General features: G+C 47.8%; 1 protein-coding gene across 1 annotated transcript; it reads left to right on the top strand.

Moving 5' to 3' along the window:
* Positions 1–329: 329 nt before the first annotated feature.
* On the top strand, positions 330–11725 carry DTD1 (D-aminoacyl-tRNA deacylase 1). The gene is made up of 6 exons (XM_054398007.1): positions 330–372; positions 4294–4384; positions 5661–5896; positions 7183–7280; positions 9118–9283; positions 11109–11725. The coding sequence occupies exons 1-5, from the start codon at positions 330–332 to the stop codon at positions 9271–9273; spliced, it is 624 nt and encodes a 207-aa protein (XP_054253982.1). The 3' UTR covers positions 9274–9283; positions 11109–11725.
* The last annotated feature ends 9686 nt before the right edge of the window (positions 11726–21411 follow it).

The following is a 21411-nucleotide window of genomic DNA, read 5'->3' on the forward strand; positions in this document are numbered from 1 at the left end:
ATCTTGGTGGATCTTCATTAGCACAGACACTGCTGATTGGCAATGACCTTGGTCCAAAAAGCTACTCAATCAAATTGCCTTCCTGTTGCACGGACAGCTGGGCGGTTTAACCCCAACCACACACGGTGTACCATACGCTCTATACCATACACACTGTACCACACACTCCATACCACGCTATGCCCTCCACGCTCTGCCGCTCCTGTCGCTATTTGACCTCCCAGCCGCCAGGCGGCTCTGTGGGCAGCGCCGGCGGGCGGGACGCGGCAGCGCCGTTGCCTAGCAGCGCCTGCTTCCGGCGGCAGGCCTCGCTGCGCGGCCCCGACACCATGAAGGCCGTCGTCCAGCGGGTGGCACAGGCCAGTGTCACAGGTCGGTGCGCCGCCTCCAGGAGCGTCACCGGAGCAGGGGGGCTGGGGTGAAGGAGGAGGCGGACGAGCCGCCACGTTCTGCCCGCCCCGGCCTTCCCCTTCATCCCTTGGGCCGGGCCTCCTTTCCTCCGCCGCGGCCTGCAGTGACCCCTCATTGTGTGTCTGTGTCTGTCTGTCTGTCTGTCTGCTCGCCACGGCTGACGTACGTGGGCAGTGGGGATCCCCCCGCGACTGGTCGTTCCCCTGTGTGGGTTCGGGATGAGCCGGCTCGCTTGGTTTCGCTGCCTGTGTGTCCTGCAGTACTGGCCCAGTCACCTTCTGTGCGTTGCGTTGCTTACACCTCTGGCATGTCTGTGTTGTCTCTAATGGGAGTTACCTTCTTGCATGGATTGATTGCATGCAGTGCAAGCGCTGGCCGTGCAGCTGGCAAATTGCCTCCTTGTGTGGACTCGCTAGAACTGCAGCCGTCTCCTTGCTCGGGTTGGCAGGGCTGACCTGATTACAGCCGTGCTTTGCTTGTATGCTTTGGAAGTGCAGTCACGGTGCTACAGCCTGTATGCCTCCTTCCACTGCCTGCATGTGTTGGCACTACAGTCACAGTTCTCTCCTTGTGTTTGTCCATCTTGGCAGTGCTGCCCTGGGTTTCATCTCCAGTGGTTTGGATGTGTTGTCTCTAGAACAGGAGTTGCCTCCTCCTGTGAAGACAGAGAGAGTTGGGCTAGTCACTCTAAAGAAGGCTCTGAGGAGACCTTATTGTGGCCTTCCAGTATCTTAAGGGGGCCTTCAAGAAAGCTGGTGAGGGACTTTTTAGCGTGTGAGGTAGCAATAGGATTAGGGGGAATGGAGCAAAACTAGAAGTGGGTAGATTCAGACTGCATGTGAGGATGAAATTCTTCCCCATGAGAGTGGTGAGACACTGGAACAGGTTGCCCAGGGAGGTGGTAGAAGCCTCATCCCTGGAGGTTTCTAAGGTCAGGCTGGATGTGGCTCTGGGCAACCTGCTCTAGTGTGAGGTGTCCCTGCCCATGGCAGGGGATTTGGAACTAGATGATTCTTGAGATCCCTTCCAACCCTAACAATTCTGTGATTCTATGAATCTATGGCTTGCATGTATTTGCACTCTAATCACAGTTAACCTCCTTGCATTGTTTGCTTGTGTTAGAATCATAGAACCATTTTGGTTGGAAAATACCTCTGAGCTCATTGAGTCCAGCAATCAGACCAATGCCACCATGGCCATTAAACCATGTTCCAAAGTGCCATGTCTAAATGTTTTTTAAACACCTCCAGGAATGGTGGTCCACCACCTCCCCGGGCAGCCTATTTCAACAACTGAACAGTCCCTCTGCAAAAAAAAATTCCTTCGAACATCCAACCTAAACCTCCCCTTGCACAACCTGAGACCGTTTCCTCTCATCCTATCACTTGTTACTTGGGGGAAGAGACCAATCCCCACCTGGGTTTGGGGACCAACCTCCTTTCAGGGAGCTGTAGAGTGAGGTCTCCCCTCAGCCTCCCTTTGTCCAGGCTAAACCACAGTTCCCTCAACCACTTTCTTGCAAGACCTGCTCTTCACACCAGCTTTGTTGCCCATCTCTGGACCTGCTCCAGCACCTCAGTGTCTTTCTTGGAGTGAGAGCCCTAAAACTGAACCCAATCCTCAAGGTGTGGCCTCACCAGTACTGAGTACTGGGGGACAATCCCTTCTCTGGTCCTGCTGGTCACACTTTTCCTGATCCAGGCCAAGATGCTGGTGGCCTTCTTGGCCACCTGGGCACACGCTGGCTCATCTTGAGTCAGCTGTTGATTAACACTCCCACATCTTTCTCTGCTGGGCCATTTCCAGGCCACTCTGCTCCAAGCCTGGAGCGTTTATGGGATTGTTGTGACTCAGGTGCAGGACCCAGCACTTGGCCAGGGATGAACAAATTGCTGTTGCATGTTGCTTGTATGTATCACTGGAGCAATCCCAGTTGCCTCCTGGGTGGCTTGCATTGGAAGAGCCTGTCTGTGCTTAAGGAAGGAGCACAGCCTTTGTGCACAGGGGACAAGCGTGGTCAGACCCCATCAGCACTGGGATTGTGGCTGACTTATTGCCACATTTCTGGCTAGAATAACAATTGGACTTTGTGATCTTGGAGGTCTTTTCCAACCTTGATGATTCTAATAGAAATGGGTAGATTCAGATGGGCTGTTAGGAAGAAATTCTTCCCCATGAGGGTGGTGAGACACTGGAACAGGTTGCTCAGGGGGGTGGTGGAAGCCTCATCCCTGGAGGTTTTTAAGGCCAGGCTGGATGTGGCTGTGAGCAACCTGATCCAGTGTGAGGTGTCCCTGCCCATGGCAGGGGGGTTGGAACTGGATGATCCTTGAGGTCCCTTCCAACCCTTGCAATTCTATGTTTCTATGAATCCAACCTGTTTTTTCTGGCTGTTAGAGTTTGAGGTGTCCCTCTGTGAGGGACATAGTGTTGTGTTTAGCAGGAGGAGAAGTTTGTGAGCCAGAGGGCTCATCTCAGGATCAACTATGTGAAGAGAATTTAAATTAACATAATTTAATGAATTTAAATTAAAATATTTTTTAATTAGTTTAAAATATTTCTTAGGAAAACACAATGAATCTGCAGTGGTTTGTATTTTATTGGCAATATTTGGGAAAAAAAAAGAGGTTTTGTTCTCAACTGGGAGAGCAGAATTTGCAGGTTATTCAAAATTTTGTTTCTCAGACTCCATGAGGTCAGGCTGACCATGAGCCAGCCATGTGCCATCAAGGCCAAGAATGCCAATGGCATTAAGAAGAGTGTGGCCAGCAGGTGGAGGGAGGTTCTCCTCCCCCTCAACTCTGCCCTGGGGAGGCCTTGTCTGGATTATCGTGTCCAGTTCTGGGCTCCCCAGTTCAAGAAGGTCAAGAAACTACTGCAGAGAGTCCAGTGGAGAGCCACTAAAATGCTGAGGGGACTGCAACATCTACCTTATGAGGAGAGGCTGAGGGAGCTGGGGCAGTGTGGCCTGGAGAAGAGGAGATTAAAGGGGGGGAATTCATGCATGCTCATCAATATCTAAAGGATGGAGGTCAGGAGGAAGGGGCCAGAAGCTTTTTAGTGGTGTCCAGTGACAGGACAAGGGGCAGTGTACACAAACTGGAGCACAGGAGGTTTCATGTAAACATAAGGAAAAACTTCTTCCCTTTGAGGGTGGCAGAGCACTGGAACAGGTTACCCAGAGAGGTTGTGGAGCCTCCATCTCTGGAGGCATTCCAAACCCACCTGGATGTGTTCCTGTGTGCCTCTGGTTGCTTCTGCTCTAGCAGCAGGGTTGGACTTGATGATCTTCAGAGGTGCTTTCTAACCCCTACCAGTCAGTGATTCTGTGACTATATCAAGTAAAAATCATCTTTTCACAACTGATGCAAAGTATGTAGGGAGCGTTGGAGCAGAGAAACTGAGTGCACTTAATGGTATCAGAGTCATGGAATTGTTTGGGTTGGAAAAGAACTCTAAGATCATGAAGTCCAGCTGTCAACTTAAGACCACCACACCCCAAACTGCCATGTCCACACATTCCTTGAACACCTCCAGGGATGGTGACTCCACCACCTCCCTGGGCAACCTGTTCTATTGGCTAGAGTTCTGCCATCTCTCTGGTTAGCACAGTCATAGTAGAAAATCTTTCTAGAATGTTTGTAACTGCTGGGGCAAGCATCTTGAGATGGTCACAAAGAAGTCACAATACTGGGAAGACTTCTGAAAGAGGACTTCTATGTGATCTCTCCAACAAACTTGAAGTGAAGAAGAAGGGTTCAGGGTGATGTTTTCTTTGGTGGTTGTACAGTTGCCAGCTGAAATCAGTGCTTAGCTGTGTCAGAAAACAGGACAGAGCATTTGGGCTTAATTTGTTTTCTTTCCCCCTCCCCTCTTTCCTAGTGGGTGGTGAACAAATCAGTTCCATAGGACGAGGCCTCTGTGTGCTGCTGGGCATATCTTTGGAGGATACACAACGAGAGCTGGAGCACATGTAAGTCACAGATTTCCTTTTGCCTTCTGCTCTTTCACTGGTGAGTTTCTGATGCTGAATCAGCGATACCTGTGCAGTAGCCAAAGGAATGGGGCACTCCTGGTGGGAAATTCAGGTTGACCAGTTAGTTCCTCTTCAGGTTTTACCTTGGGTGCAAGTTTTTTAGTTAAGAATTTTCTTTTCATGTTCTACTGGGCAAAATCCATTGGCATTCCCTATCTATGGGATTTTTGGTTTTTTTTTTTTTTTTTTTAATGACAAGCAGACTCCAAAAGGAAGAGTCAGCATATTGGATCTTTCTGATCTTCCCTTTTAAAACGGCTGTCCTTTTTACTGTGTGGTCAGCCTGGAGAAGAGAAGGGTCCAGGAAGACCTTGTAGTGGCCTTCCAGTAACTGAAAGGGACTTACAAGAACAATGGGGAAGGACTTCTGACAAGGGTTTATTGTGATAGGATGAGAGGGAATGGATTTAAGCTTGAGGTGGGTAGATTGAGATCAGATATTAGGAAGAAATTCTTTCCACTGAGGGTTGTGAGATGCTGGAACAGGCTGCCCAGGGAGGTTGTGGATGCCCCCTTCCTTAAGGTGTTCAAGGCCAGGTTGGACAGGGTCTGGAGCAGCCTGGTCTAGCGGAAGGTGTCCCTGCCCATGGGAGGGAGTTGGAACCAGATGATCTATAAGATCCCTTCCAACCCAAACCATTCTATGATCCTGTGATGACAATTGTCTGTATATGCTTAAGGACTCTTTTGGCTATGCTCTGACACGTGACCTTCTAGCACCTGAATGGGGCCTACAAGAAGGATGGAGAGAGACTGTTTATAAAGGCCTGCAGTGACAGGACAATGGTTTCAAGGGGCAATGGCTTCAAACTAGAGAAGAGCAGATTTAGATTGGATGGTAGGACCAAGTTCTGCACCATGAGGGTAGTGGAGCACTGGAACAGGTTGCCCAGGGAGGTAGTTGAGGCCCCATCCCTGGAGATACTCAAGGTGAGGCTCAACAGGGCTCAGGGCAACCTGACCTAGTTAAGGATGCCTCTGCTGACTGCAGAGGGGTTGGACTGGATGACCTCTGGAGGTCCCTTCCAACCCAGACCATTCTATGATTGGTGTGGTTTAGGAAGGAAGGGACAAAGGGATATCTTACTATGTGGAGGCATGAAGATGCATCTGCCTTCCCTTTAGTCTCATGCCCTGTGGTAGACATTAAGTTCTACTTGTTGATCCTGCCTGGGAAAATTCAGGAATTACCTTTTACTTTTTTTCCTCCCAGGGTTCGAAAGATCCTGAACTTGCGAGTATTTGAAGATGAAAGTGGGAAGCACTGGTCCAAAAGTGTGATGGATAAACAGTATGAAGTGTTGTGTGTGAGCCAATTCACTCTCCAGTGCATCCTGAAAGGAAACAAACCTGACTACCACATGGCAATGCCCACAGAGCAGGCTGAGTGCTTTTATAACAACTTCCTGGAGCAGCTCAGAAAAGCCTACAAACCAGAGCTTATTAAAGGTGAGGGCAAGAGGTTGGTAAGGTCCTTGATGTCACCATCAAGGGACAGGGATCTACTTGAGAGAGACAAATGGAGAGCCACCAGGATGATTGAGGGTCTGGAGCACTGCCCTATGAGGAGAGGGACCTGGGACTTTTGAGTCCGGGCAAGAGAAGACTGAGAGGGGATTTAATAAATGTTTATCAATATCTGAGGGCTGGGTGTCAAGAGGGAGGGGACAGGCTCTGCTCAGTTGCACCCTGGGATAGGACAAGGGGCAATGGATAGAAACTACAGCACAGGAGGTTCCACCTCAACAGGAGGAGGAACTTCTTCACTGTGAGGGTCAGAGAGCACTGGAACAGGCTCCCCAGAGGGGTTGTAGAGTCTCCTTCTCTGGAGACTTTCAATCCCCATCTGGATGCATTCCTGTGTGACCTGTGCTAGATTCTCTGGTCCTGCTCTGGCAGGGGGGTTGGACTGGATGATCTGCCAACCCCTAACATCCTGTGAGCCTGTGAGCACTGGGATTTGTTGGATGGTACTTTTTCCTGATCATTACTTTGTTCTGTGATTTCTCTGTGTTACAGAGTCTCCACGTGGCAGTAGATGAAGGGATGTTAGGACATTTTCACTACAGCCAGTGGGGTGATCACTCCAGTGTTCCTCTATCTGTGCCATTCCTGGTGTTCCTATGGGATAGTTTGACATGCAGATGCTCCTGTGTTGTTATTGACTGTACAACATGAGCAATATCTCTGACAATGTAACCTAGAGAGGCTGCAGTTGTGAGAACAAGCTTTGGAGCCAGGCTTCCTCCAAGGCTGGATGTTTCACACTTTGGAGCTAGATTAACCCAGGAGCAGGGAGATGTCTGACAAAATCTTGGTTGGAGCAGGCTCAGAGCCATGGCTTCCAGTTTCACACAGGTATCTTAAGACTGCTGGTGGACACCCATGTTTGAGAAAGAGAAGGCTGCATCAGAAGTCCTTTCTTGTCTTGCTTCAGTGCTTTCTTGTTGTGAAATTCATTCTCAAACACCTCTCTTTGCTCTGAAGAGCAGAGCTAGTGGGGCTAGGTCTGAGCATTCTGATGTGCAGCAAACTTCCTGTCCCTTCATCCAGGTCTTTGATGGACTGGTGCAGATAGACTGCTTTTTATTTAGTAGCTTTCTGCAGTTTGTTAACTGACTGTCCTTGTAGATGTTTGGGGTTTTTTTTCATTTTTAATAGCCTGTATGGTAAATATTTTGGTATATTTTATCCTTCCAAGACCCCTCAGCACTTCTTGTTTCTCTCCTTTTCAGATGGCAAGTTTGGTGCCTACATGCAGGTACATATCCAGAATGATGGTCCTGTAACAATAGAACTGGATTCCCCAGCTGCTACTGTTGACCCTAAACAGGTAAGTGAAGCCAGAAGGTCTGTCTGGAAAGGATGGATGGATGGATCAGCTGTGCCTCCTCTGCAGATCTGTAGCATTCCTGGTTGATGATGATGATGATGATGATTATTATTATTATTGCAGTAATATAAATTCCTTAGCGACAAGGAGCTTGTTCATGTTGTGCAGCCTCAGCAAGGTTAAATCACTCAGAAAGTTCAATAACTCAGAGATGGAGACTCCACCACCTCTCTGGACAGCCTGTTCCAGTGCTCCGCCACTCTCAAAGTAAAGAAGTTTCTCCTTTGGTTTGGATGGACCTCCTTCTGTTCAAGTTTGTGCTAGTTACCCCTTGTCCTATCACTAGGCACCATTGACAAAAGCCTGCTCCCATCCTCCTGACACCCCCCTTTAAGTATTTCTAAGCATTTATGATATCCCTTCTTGGTCTTTTTTTTTTTTTTTTCCAGACTAAAAAGACCCAATTCTCTCAGTCTCTCCTTGTAAGAGAGATGTTCCTGTCCCCTAATCATTTTCATAGCCCCTTTCTGTACTCTCTCCAGCAAGTTCCTGTCCTTCTTGAACCAGGAAGCCCAGAACTGGACACAGTATTCCAGATGTGGCCTCATCAGGACAGAGTAGAGGGGAAGGAGAACCTCTCTTGACCTGCTGGCCTCACTTTTCTTGATGCCCACCTATGCCATGTTTCAAAGAACTCCATTTACTTAGAAACTGGCAGCTCTTTTAACTGTTAAGTGGGTATCTTTTCCAGCTCCTACTGACAGCTATGTGCAACTCATTATGACTCTTAGTAACTTTGAGAGGTGGCAAGGCAGTGTTAGCAGAGGGCTTTGTCCAGGATGGTTTAAAATGGTTGTTCTGTATCCTAGGTAACACTGAGGCTCATGTAGCTCTTTCTCTAGATGAAGAATAAAAGAAATTCATTCTGATGGGCTGAATGGTTGAACTTAGGATACATCTGTTGGCAGCAACTTTGAAACTACAAAACTGCCATCTGAAAAACAGAAAAAGAGTTTGATGGAATCCAGCTCCCCTTTTTCCTCCTTGTGTTTCATTCTTTTCCACCTTTGAAGATTGTGCTGGGGAGAGAACAAACCCTGGAAAGCTGAGGGTAGTCCTTAGAATATGTGTACTTTTATACTCAGTTGGTGAAGGGAGGTTGTAGCTCGGTGGGGGTTGGTCTCTTCTCCCAGACAACCAGTGACAGAAGGAGAGGACACAGTCCCAAGCTGCTCCAGGGGAGATTTAGGCTGGGTGTTAGGAAAAAGTTCTTCACAGAGACTGGCCATTGGAATGGGCTGCCCAGGGAGGTGGTGAAGTCACTGTCCCTGGAAGTGTTTAAAAAAAAGACTGGATGAGGCACTCAGTGCCATGGTTTAGTTGATTAGATGGTGTTGGGTGATAGGTTAGACTTGATGATTTCAAAAGTCTTTTCCAACCTGGTTGATTCTGTGATCCTGTAATGTTGGTGCCCTTTCCCTGGAAGTGTTCAGAGCCAGGTTGGATAGGGCCTTGAGCAACCTGGTCTAGTGCTAGGTGTCCCTGCCCATGGCAAGGGGGATTGAAGTAAATGATCTTTAAGGTCCCTTCCAACTCAAACCATTCTATGATTCTGTGTGATGATAATTCACTGTCTTCTCCACAGTTATGAAAATCTAAGCCTTGGCTGGTGTGGTTGTTCTTTCTTTTCTGTTCTGCTGTTGTGTGTGTTGGTGGTGTGAAAGTGAGTTGCAAGTTCTAGACAAATGCTCTCCTTTACCTTTTTTTTTAGATAAGAGTCTTCTGAAGTGATTTCATTCCATAAAGTGTTTTCTTGCTCTCTTTACTTTGTGAACAGCTGACAAAACTTGAAAAACAGCAACAGAGAAAAGAGAAGACCAGAACCAAGGTGCCCTCTGAGTCAAGCAGAGAAAGAAATGCCCCACGTAACAAGGAGGACCCCAGTGCAAGCAGTGGAGCAGAAGGAGATGTGTCTTCAGAAAGAGAGCCTTAGCTCCTCCAGAGTAAGTTTGGTTTTTTCACTCCTCTGTACAGTTGTGTCCTCCTGCTTGGCAGTGGCTAACCCAGGGTGCTTCACTGAAGCAGCATGTGCAGAGGGTTGCATTAGAAGTGCTGAGAGGTGAAATTCTGATCATCTTGGTGGTGGCTAACCTCTGCTTCTATCTGCAGTCAGCCACATCAGAATGTAGAAGGGGGTGCAAACCTCTTCCCAGCTGTGTGCTTGGCTGGAGGTGTGTGTCTGAGGGTCTGGCCCCCAGCTATGACTGTTTCCAGGTTGACTCAGGAAATCTGTAATTTGGGTCTTGTAACACATCACTGACTTAACTCAGAGCCCTGCTTTATGTTCTTCATAGTGGAGATACAAGGTGGTGTTTCTCTCTCTGTCTTTACCTAGCAGGCAGGTCACCCTGCAGCAGCCCCCACCATTTGTCATACCCAAGTGACACACACTGCCCAGAAATGTACATTTCAGATGTTGGAGACAGGCTAGAATGGAAATTTTCTATCATGGTTTCTATCCCCCCCCCCCCGCCTCAGTTTAGTCTTCTATCCCAGGAGGACTTGATAAAAGCTGGTTCATAGAACTTCACCACCTAACAAGAACATTTGGCTAGGTACTGACAGACAGACAGACAGACAGACTTGCTGCTTGAATCCAGTATGAGAACTGGGATTTTCTTTTATCCTTTGGGCACTTGACCTGCAGGACCTGCCTGGATATGAGTGAATGGAATTGGCCAGGAAGACCAATGGTATCCTGGGGTGCATTGGGATGAGTGTGGTTAGCAGGTTGAGGAAGGTTTTCCTCCCACTTTACTCTGGAGTATTGTGTCCAGTTCTGGTCTCTGCAAGTCAAGAGAGACTGGGAATTGCTGGAGAGAGTCAAATGGAGGGCCACAAAGATGCTGGGGGGACTGGAGCAGCTCTCTGACAAGAAGAGGCTGAGAGACCTGGGGCTCTTTAGCCTGCAGAAGAGCAGACTGTGAGGGGATCTTCTCAATGCTGATCAATATGCAAAGGGTGGAGGTCAAGAGATGGGGCTGGGCTCTTTTCATTGGTGCCCAGTGATAGAAGGGACAATGGGCACAAACTAGAACACAGAAGGTTCCACCTGAGCATAAGGAAAAACCTTCCTTTGAGGATGGCTGAGCACTGGAGCAGGCTGCCCAGAGAGGTTGTAATGTCTCCGTCTCTGGAGACATTTGAAACCTGCCTAGTTGTGGGTTCCTGTGCAACCTGACTGCAGTGGGTTGGAATAGATGATCTTCTGAGGTTCTTTCCATCCCCTACCATTCTGTTATTCTGGGAACATGCTGGAGAGCAGGAATTTGAAGGCCTTCTAGAGCGCTTTGGTCACTCTGACCTTTCCAATAGCATTTCAAATTCCAGGGAGCTGAACACTGCTAAAATGTGGCATACTGATGGCCTAGCACTGATTTTCATCCTATGACAATAGGTAGAAGATACTTCAGGAGGTTTGAAGCACTCCTACTGTGTCTCTACCTATAGTAAGGAAAGTGTATCTGGGGAGGATCTGTTTACAAGGGCTTGTAGTGATAGGAACAAGAGGGAATGGCTTTAAGGTGGAAGAGGAGAGATTTAGACTGGAGATTAGGAAGAAATTCTTTCCAGTGAGGGTGGTGAGACACTGGAACAGGTTGCCCAGGGAGGTTGTGGATGGCCAGGTTGGACAGGGCCTTGATTAACCTGATCTAGTGGGAGGTGTCCCTGCCCAAAGCAGGGGAGTAGGAACTTTGATGATCTTGAAGGTCCCTTCCAACCCAAACCATCCTGTGATTCTAACGTTCCTGTTTGTTTGCCTTCCAGAGTTTCTTACACAGAAGCTACACCGGATTCATGAAGAGAGACCCAACAGACATTCACCTCAGAAACCACTCTTCAGCAGCTTTGGAAAAGAACAGGAAAATGGGAAAAACAGAACTAAGACATTAGGAACCTGTCTCATTCTGTCTCAAACCCACCAAAGCGACGCGGTCAGGCTCGGTTGTTGATGTGTAGTAGCAGTAGTGAAAGGGACATTTTTGTGTATGTGTTTTCACTTGACTGCAGGACAAAGGGTGGCTGTAGGCAGGCTGCAGCAGGACCTTCACCATCGCTCCATGAGCTCCATGTCAAAAAGATGAATCAGGGGTTTTCCTTCCAATTGACACTGGAATTCTGAAAACTGGGATCCTGAAGGCAAGCAGCCTTGTGTTTTGATTTCCCTTGATGGTTGTCCTGTGCTGCCTGTTCCCACAGCCCTGTTGTGGATGGGTGTGTCTGGGGGTGTGGTGTTCAGCTCCTACCTTAAGGCCACGTGAGGCAGTCCAGTCTTTCTGCATGGATTCAGTTAATTCAAAGGGAATGTCAGCCCCTAGGCGTTTTGTTGTGTGGAGCACATCTGTGTTGTAAACTTTTTTAAAAGCAGAAAAGACTTTATTAAACATCTGATGCTAGCTGAGTGCCTGGTGGTGGTGGCTGTGCCTTGCCTTGCCTGATGTACCACAGCGTGTGGAACAACCTGGGTGACACACAGCAAAAGTTAACCAGCTGAGGAACTCCTCAACACAAGAGAGATGTGGGGGTGCAAGAGTCAGTGCAGAAGAGAGCAACAATGCTGGGGAAGGGCCTGGAGAATAAATCTTAGGAAGAGTGACTGAGGGAGCTTGGAAAAGAGGAGGCTGAGGGGAGACCTCATTGCTCTCTACAGCTACCTGAAAGGACATTGTGGACAGGCTGGTGCTGGTCTCTTCTCACAGGTAATTAGTGATAGAACAAGAGGGAATGGCCTCAAGCTGTAGCTGGGTAGGTTTAGACTGGAAATTGGGAAACATTTTTTTCCCAGCAAGAGTGGTCAGGCATTGGAATGTGCTGGGAGGTGGTTGAGTCACCAACCCTGGATGTGTGTTTAAAGGTTGTTTGGATGTGGAGCCTGGGGTTATGGTTTAGGGGTGAATATTGTAGAGTAGGGTTATCAGTTGGACTTGGTGATCCTGAGGGTCTTTTCCAACCTGAATGGTTCTGTGGCTCTGTGATACTCACAACATGTAACTCTTCCACTTCTCCTTTGGAAGTCAGGTTGATGACCTGAATGATGACACCTCAAAGTCCTTTAGTTACTTTATGGTGGCCATCAAAATGCCATAGCAACTGCTCCACAGTGGCTGTGTCCTGTGCCTGCTGACATCTCAGTCAGATTCCTCAAGAGGCAGAGCCGCATTTGAAAGCTGCCTGCAAACAGCAAGAGCTGAGAAGCAGCTGCAAAACTGCTCTCCCATGGGTGGTAGAGCCCAGAAAGTTTCAGGGGAAATGAAAGACTGCAGATCATTACCTCTTTGAGTTCTTTCAGTGGTGGTGGTAGGACCTTTTATACAGGGGATTCTCCAGGCCTGCCTTGCCCTTAGGTCTTCACTAGCCACCTGCCATGGCCACCATCAGAGCCAGAATGCTGACTGCATGACTCTCTATACCTGATTACAGGATAACTGAGCCAGCCTGTCCAAGAAGGCCAACAGCTCTTGGCCTGGATGAGGAAGAATGTGACCAGCAGTAGGAAAGTGATTGTCCTCCCATACTCAGCACAGGTGAGGCCACACGTTGAGTCCTGGGTTCAGTTTTGGGGCCCTCACTCCAAGAAAGATATTGAGGTGCTGGAGCAGGTCCAGAGAAAGGCAACCAAGCTGGTGAATGGGCTGGAAAACAGGGCTGGTAAGGAGCAGCTGAGGGGACTGGGGATGTTTAATCTGGAGAAAAGGAGGCTGAAGGGAGACCTCATTGCTCTCTACAACTCCCTGAAATGAGGTCATAATGAGGTGGGTGTTGATCCTCCTTCTCCTTAGTAACAGGTGATAAGATGAGAAGAAATAGCCTAAAGTTGCACCAGGGAAGGCTTAGGTAGGACATTACAAGAAACTTCTTTCCTGAAAAGGTTTTGAAAGACTGGGACAGGCTCCCCAGGGAGGTGGTTGAATCCCCATTTCTGGAGGTGTTTAAAAGACACAGAGATGTGGTGCTGAGGGATGTGGTTTAGCACCAGCCTTGGTAGAGCTAGAAAGTGGTTGGGCTCGAGAATGGTTGGACTTGATGAGCTTAAAGGTCTTTTTCAGCCCAAACAATTCAATGAATCTATGACAGTTGTCCTTAATCTACTTTACAGTGCTGCCCACCATGCACCCACTGTGGCTTTTTTTTAAAAAAACTTTTTAACTTTTCCATTATAGACCAAGACAGGAAAGTTTCAGAGCTGCACCTGACATGAAGCTTAAGTATTAAGATTTGGCAAGCCACACCCTGAGCATTTAAACCAAAAACTGGTGAGTAGCCAGAGAGGCAGAGGCACCCACAGACAGACAGACAGGCAGCAACAGCCACCTGAAATCTGCATTTATGGCAGTTAATCTGCTTTCCATCCCACACAGCAAACTGACAGAGTCAGATGTCAGCTGGGAACACGCTGCTATACCACTCATTAAACTGTTTGGAGAGGTGAACTCAAATGTGCACACGCTCACTCAGAAAAGGCAAATCTCCCCATGGGTACCCAGGGTCTCCACCAAGAGCAGGTGAGGACTCCTTAGAGGAGGGAGGGGAGAAGATCTGACTGCCAGGCTGCTTCTTTTGGAGAATCACAGAATGGTTTGGGTTGGAAGGGACCTCCAAAGGTCATCCAGTCCAACCCCCTCTGCAGTAAGCAAGGGATAGCCTCAACTAGATCAGGTTGCCCAGAGCCTTGTCAAGCCTCGCCTTGAATATCTCCAGGGCTGGAGAACACCTCCTTTCTTCATAGCAGGAGGCTATTTATAACCTGCAAGCTGTTGTGCTGTGGTCAACTTCTTCATTAGTGGAAGTTCTCCAAGCAACAAAAGGACTTCAGAGCCTTGGAGACTCCAGCTTATGTCCAGGGGCTGAAGCTGATCTTTATCAGCTCCCAGCAAGCTTTGTGTGGGGTCTGTCAGGACCTTGTGTTTGTTTGGGTGCGGGTCCTGCCTGCAACAGCCAGGACAGATTGAAATAGAATCCTAGAATCATAAAGACTTTTAAGATCATCAGCAGGGAGAGCAGAGTACCTGTCTCTCAGGTGTGGTAGAAGAAGGAGACGTCAGACCTAGCTTAAGTATCCTGCTTGCTCTATCATCTTTGAAATGTCTTCTGCTTTGTGACTTGTTCTGAAGAAGATAAAGGCATGAAGAAAGTCCTGCAGCCTCTTTGCACCCTGAAAGGTAAGTCAGAAGAAACTAAAATACAAAGAAGAATAAATGTTGAGAAGTAGTGTGGGAGACGAGAGGTGAGCTTCTGGCTATGTTTAAGCAGAGAGATTCTTCTCCCCCCTCTACTCTGCCCTGGTGAGACCACACCTGGAGTATTGTGTCCAGTTTTGGGCTCCCCAGTTCTAGAGAGACAGGGATCTGCTGGAGAGAGTCCAACAGAGCCATGAGGATGGTCTCCCATGTGAAGAGAGACTGAGAGCCCTGGAGCTGTTCAGTCTGGAGAAGAGGAAGACCGAGAGGGGATCTGATCAATGTCTATAAATATCTGAGGGGTGGCTGTCAAGTGGAGAGGCCAGGCTCTTTTCAGTGGTGCACAGTAATAAGACAAGGAACAATGGATACAAACTTGAACATAGAAGGTTTCACCTCAACATGAGGAGAAACTTCTTTACAGTGAGGGTGACGGAGCACTGGAACAGGCTGCCCAGAGAGGTTGTAGAGTCTCCTTCTCTGGAGACATTCAAAACCTGTCTGGATGCATTCCTGTGCAGACTACCCTAAGTGATCCTGCTTTGGCAGGGGCATTGGACTTGATCTCTGGAGGTCTCTTCCAACCTCTAACATTCTGTGATTCTGTGATAAATGGCAAAGTGGTTGTTGACCAAAGATTTGGGGAGGCAGTGCTTGTTTCCCTGCTTAACCATGCTTTCTCTGAGAGACTGGACAACATGGTCTCTGAGTCTCCTCTGATCACTAGCATTTTCCTGCCTCACATGGAAGATGAGAGACAAACTCACTATGAATTACATCCTGGTCATGGCCTGTGGTGATGGAGGCCCTGGGAGCTGGAAAACCCCAGAAAAGCTGTGTGATCCAGATGGATGCTTCTTGTTGCCAGTGCCCAGCATATTTTAGTGCACTGTGGCTTATTACAGGATTCAACAAAAATTCAACCAGCCAATCCCACTTTTGGCAGCAAACATGGGAAAGGTCACTTCTCCAAGTGCAGGTATGTGGCTTAGAAACTCAGTATCTCTCCCTTGGCCTTTTCCTGCTTGTAGTGAGCTGTGAGGAAAAACCAAGAGGCTTCCATTTCTGCCTCTCCTGGTTTAACACAGTTGTCATGGTGACCTGGATTGAGTTAAATCTGCTGCTGTTACTCAAAACCATCCTGTCTCATGCCAGCTTCAAAATGAAAGTTCTGGCTGGAGCAAAGCATGGTGGGGATTAAAGTTCAGATTGTAACACGAGAGCTTCTGGTTGCTGCTTCTGGTTTCTGGTTTTGGGGTGTTGGCCTTGAGGGGGGAGTTGTTCTATCGCTGGCTTCTGCTGCTGCTTCTGCTACTGTACTTTTATGTGAAACAGGCTAAGGTTGTACCACCTCATGAAAGCCTCCTCATCTCATCCGAGTCTTTTGTGTTATTTTCCCTCCCAGTCTCGGTGTGTGTGGGGAGCTTGCTTGTTTAGAGCAGACTGTTAAAACCAGGACAGTATTTTGGTGAGCTGGGCAGGAAATGAAAGGGTTGAGATAACCAGAAGCAAGATAAGAAGATTCAAACTGCAATGTTTCACTTTGTGTTCTGTTCAGCCCTGTACAATATCATGTCTGAAAGTTTCTCTCTCATGCTCCAGCTTCAGGAGGAAAGTGGCAGCACTGAATTCTCTTGTCCATTCTTGCAGTATCCTTGCAACTCCTTCATAAATAAAAGGTATGTGGGGCTAGCCCTTTCACTTTACCTTATAACCTGCAATGGTTCAGATTCTATTCAAACTGTTAAGCCCTCAGGTACAAAACAAAATGAGTAATGTCCAGCTCCACCACTGCATTTCTGCTCCACACTTACAGACTCCTTGCAACAAAAAGTTATTTGGGGCTAGCTCCTGTAGCTTATAACCTGCAATGTTTCAGGTTCTGTCCTGTTCATCCCAGTAACAGATCAGTGTATGAGTACAGAGTATGTCATGCTCCAGCTCCAACACGGTAAGTGGTAGCATGAAGTCCCCTGTCTATTCTTGCAGGTTCCTTGCAACTCCTTCTTAGCCCTAAGGAATTCCATTCTTGCCCCTTAACCTGCAATAATTCACTTGTGCTCTATCCATCCCTGCAAGAGATCAGGAACAGAATATGTCATGCTCTGGCAGCACCAATGAAAGTAGCAGAACTGAATTCTCTCTTCAGTTCTCACAGGCTCCTTGCAACTCCTTCATAGTCCAAAGGAATTTGTGGCTAGCTCCTTCACCTTTGAACACCTTGGACTATGCTCATGAGACATCACTGGATCTTTTTTTATCTCACTCTTACTTTTTATCACACTCTCTCTCTTCTTCTCTCCCTCTCTCCATTTTTAGCTCTCCTTTTTATTTCCATTTTCCCTCTGCTCCAGTCAAACTAAGCATCTTTAAGGTGCAAGTGACCCAAGAGTTTTCAATGGATATAATAAACCCAACTCATCAGCTGTTTGGTTTCAATTCATCCTAATTTACTCCAAGGGAAATGTTTGAATCTTAGCATGAATCTTTGCTGCCCAGGGCTGCCTCAGGACAGCCTTGCAAACAAGCTCTCTGCTCACTTCCTACCTCTTTCCTCTTGTCTCCACTTACCTTGCACTCATCATGGATCACTTCTGCTCCCATTTCTTCCCCCCCCCCCCCCCCCCCTCAGAACTTTATTGCTGACCATGGAAATGGGAGTTATTAAACCAAAGCCACCATCACAATGCAATGATGCTGACCTGGACCTACCCCCAAGTGGAAGGACCTCATCACTTTGAGCTTCATGGAACGACAAAGCTTATTCTTTTATTTCTATCAGTAAGGCTTCAGCAGGGAGTGTGAGGATCACTTAAAACCTCTTCTGCTTGTTACTGTGAAAAATTGCTGGCTGTTTTTACTGAGGAAAGAACAGAGCTATAAACTAGCACCTACTAGGCACAGCACACACTAAGAAACTGTCCCCCCCCAACCCCCCAGCTATTTTGATGCTTTTTAGTTGTATTCTGGCAATTTACCATCTTCCTTTTTTCAGGTACCTGAGTCATTTTGTTCACTGATACTTTTAAACATGGCAGATTGTTTAAGCCCTGGCAGGGGACTATCTAACAAGACACCTGCCTTCCATTTGCAGGTGCTCACCAATGAAAATGGAGCTGAACTGTATTTCCCAGCCTGGCACACCAGCTGCCTGCTTTGCTACAGAGACAGCAGCACAAGGCAAGTGAAAAGGTTATTTGATGTAATTTAAGCCCATTCTTTGAATGTTGCCCCACTAACCTCTGCCTTATTCCCGTATTTCTCCATAGAGCTTTCACTGTTTCCCTACTAACAGCTCATTCCAAGGACAGGCACTGAAATTCATTAAAAGCTTCATCAGTTGTCACTACACTGCAAGAGAAGCAAGGCTACAGGATTCTTTGGCTTACTATTGTTATGCAAATAAGGCAGGAAAAGGGTCTGCCATAAAGGATCATTAATGCTTTCTGCAACTGGCTTTATCTAAGATGAGGAGTGATGTCCCTCCCTCCACAGAGAGCAGAACTGCTCCCTCTAATCACAGAATCACACAATGGTAGGGGTTGGGAGGGACCTCCAGCGACCTTCTGCCAAAGCAGGATCACATAGGGCAGGCTACACAGGAACACATCCAGGTTGGCTTTGAAAGTCTCCAGAAAAGGAGACTCCACAACCTCTCTGGGAAGCCTGTTCCAGTTCTCCGTCACCTCACGGTAAGAAAGTCTCTCCTCATGTTGAGGAGCTTTTATCTATTATTCCTTGTCCTGTTACCAGGTGCCACTGAAAAGAGTTTGTCCCCCTCCTCCTGACACCCACCCCTCAGATATTTATAGATATTAATAAGATCCCCTCTCAGCCTTCTCTTCTCCAGATGAAACAGTCCCACGTCTCTCAGTCTCTCTTCATAGGAGAGAGGTTCCAGTCCCTTCATCATCCTCGAAGCTCTTCATTGGACTCTCTCCAGCAGATCCCTGTCTCTCTTGAACTGGGGAGCCCCAAACTGGACACAGTATTCCAGGTGTGATCTCACAGGGCAGAGGAGAGGAGGAGGAGAACCTCCCTAGACCTGCTGGACACACTTTTCCTGATGCACCCCAGGATACCACTGGCCTTCTTGGCCACAAGGGCACATTGCTGTCCCATGGATAACTTACTGTCTACCAGGCCTCCTAGGTGAGCTGATAGTTGATCAGTCAGTTACACCAAGGGGTAAACCAAGCTGGACATATTTCCCCTGAGGGGGAGAAGAAACTGCTAGTTTGAAATACAAATTTATTTATTTATTGGTAATCAATATGCAGTCTACAAAATGTTAATTACAAGATTATTGGTGTGATGTCTTTACAATCCTAAAGTGACCAAAGGCCCACATAAAAATTCTTATTTTCCATTAAGAATAACAGCACTGCTTCAGAGTAATTAAAAAAAAAACCCCACATAGCTATGAACTACTACCTGCAGCAGTTAGTTGCTGTCTTTAGTCACCCCCCCACCCCACCCCCAAAAAAAAAGACAAATCAAAGTGAAATAGGAGGTGTGGATACCAATATTGCAGCTAAGAAGGTTCATCAGGTAAAATAAAAGCAAAGCATGAAAAGATTTTTTTTTCCAGGTGTGCTTTTGGGCAATGAATACAGAATCTGGAAGGTGCAAAGAAAAAAAGCAAGCAGCATAAAAAAAGAAAAAAAAGCTGCTGATCCCACCCCCCCCCAACCAGCACACCCAGAAACAAGGAAAGGCAGCAATGGTGAGGAATGGCAAATTGCAAGGTTTAGAATTAGCAGGACAAAGAACTTTCCATCAAAACCTGAGGTGACCTTGTAGAAGAGATGCAAGGCTCTGCAGACAGAGCAGGGCAAGCAGCCTGCATCTGGTAGGCTCACAGGCCCAGCCAGAGCAGCTCCCTGCCAGAGAACTACTACAGCCACCAAGAAAAAAGGAGCAGGGAAGAGCAGAGTGACCTCTTCTGAAAGGCACAGAGGCACCCATTTGTGTCCTACCAGCAAGCTAGAGAGGTGAGCTGCTTACCACGGGCTCCCATCAGGGATGCAACACAGGTTGCCAGACCTTGTAGGTCCCACTGAGTATTATCCACTGCTGCTGTTTCATCTGGGCAGCAACAACACAGCAGTGAGCAACCTAAAGAACGTCAAGAGGGCTTACAAAGCACTGGGAGCAGTGGTGAAGGATTTAGGGTTTGAAAGGGCTGACAGAATAGAAGAAAATGAACAAAGGGTTGAGGGAGTGGTGTCCTGGGCAGGGCTTTGGCTATCTAAGCCACAAAGCTTACTTTCAGAGATCTGGTCTGCTGGGGGCTGGTGGGGTCCATCTTTCAGAGAAGGGGAAGATCATCCTTGGCCACAAGCTTTCCATCTAGTGAGGAGGGCTTTAAACTAGAGCTGCTGGGGGGAGGGGTGCTCAAGCCATCCCACATCAAAGCTGATGACACTAACAGTCACCCTGGGCCTGGAGATGGACTGCAGGGAGCACCTGAAGAGCAGGATCAGGAAACCCTCCCCCCCGTCAGTAAACCAACTTCAGTGGAGCCTCAACTTAAATGCCTCTATGCTAATGCATGGAGCATGGGGAACAGGAAGAGCTACAGATGTGGGCATGCCTGCAGGGCTCTGATGTCATTGGCATTGCTGAGACATGGTGGGATGGCTCCCTTGACTGGAGTGTGGCCTTAGATGGGTGCAAGCTCCTTAGGAAAGACAGGGAAGAAGGGGAGGGGATGTGGCCCTCTACAGCAAAGACCAACTGGAGTCCATGGAGCTCCACCTGGGGATAGAAGAAGAGGTGACAGCTTAGGGGTGAGGATTGAAGGGAAGGCAAGGGAAAGTGACAGCATCCTGGGGGGGGGGGGGGGGGGGCTGCTACAGGCCACCTGACCAAGAAGACCCTCTATAAACAGATAGGTGCAGCTTGCATTCACAAGCCATTGTCCTCATGGGAGAGTTCAACCACTCTGATGTCTGTTGGTAGGACAACATAAGGGTGAGACACTGGAACAGGTTGCCCAAGAGAGGTGGTAGAAGCCTCATCCCTGGAGGTTTTTAAGGCCAGGCTGGATGAGGCTCTTAGCAACCTGATGTAGTGTGAGGTGTCCCTGCCCATAGCAGGGAGGTTGGAACTAGATGATCCTTGAGGTCCCTTCCAACCCTAACAATGCTATGTTTCTGTAATTCTAAGTGCCAATAGGTTGTTGAAAACAGGACTAACACATTGATAGGCAGCTCAGTCAGCTGCCTGATGAAGCATCACAGCTTCACTTCTCCCTCCCATAGTCCATTCCTGCATCATTTTCCACAGAAAACACCTTTAGAACCAGCAGCCTGAAAAATCTCTCCCTTCCCATGCATAGAAAGACTGTCTCACAAGTCACTCAAAAGCAACAGCTCTTGAAGTTTCCAAACCAAAACCTGCCAGAGCAAATGGCAGCAACCAGCCATTTCTTCTGCTTGTGGGGAAAACCCCCTGCTGGTGTAAATCCTCAAAGCTTCAGCAAATGAAATGGGTCTGGACTGATTGAAGCTTGCTGAGGATCTGCCTCTAGTCTCACTTGCTGCAGTAGTGAAAAAGATTTGTCTGATGCTGGCAGAGAAATTGCAACCACATCTGCCATATGGATTTTTTGCCCAAGAGAGTACTTGGAGTGAATCTATAAAGTGCTGAGGAGGAAACACTCACAGCAACAGAAAAACATTGCAGAGAATATTATTATTGCAGAGGAATTGTCCCATTTGACCAATTAAATCACTCAGTTTCCAGCTCATTAATTGAGGCTCTTGTTGAGAATACTCTTATGTCCTGCTCAGTTTTCAAACACCACTAACAGATGCACTTGGTTCTGCTGGCCCTTGCATTGATGCTGGTCTGCATAGAAGCACTCTGGCAGTTTGATTGCTGAACCA

Source organism: Indicator indicator, chromosome 2 (genome assembly GCF_027791375.1).
Source record: "Indicator indicator isolate 239-I01 chromosome 2, UM_Iind_1.1, whole genome shotgun sequence".
Taxonomy (NCBI): domain Eukaryota; kingdom Metazoa; phylum Chordata; class Aves; order Piciformes; family Indicatoridae; genus Indicator; species Indicator indicator.

Coding starts and splice junctions, on each gene's coding strand:
- DTD1 (XM_054398007.1), top strand. CDS start 330: ATGAAGGCCGTCGTCCAGCGGGTGGCACAGGCCAGTGTCACAG. Junction 5,897..7,182: donor CAAACCAGAGCTTATTAAAG/GTGAGGGCAAGA, acceptor TCTCCTTTTCAG/ATGGCAAGTTTGGTGCCTAC. Junction 7,281..9,117: donor CTACTGTTGACCCTAAACAG/GTAAGTGAAGCC, acceptor CTTTGTGAACAG/CTGACAAAACTTGAAAAACA.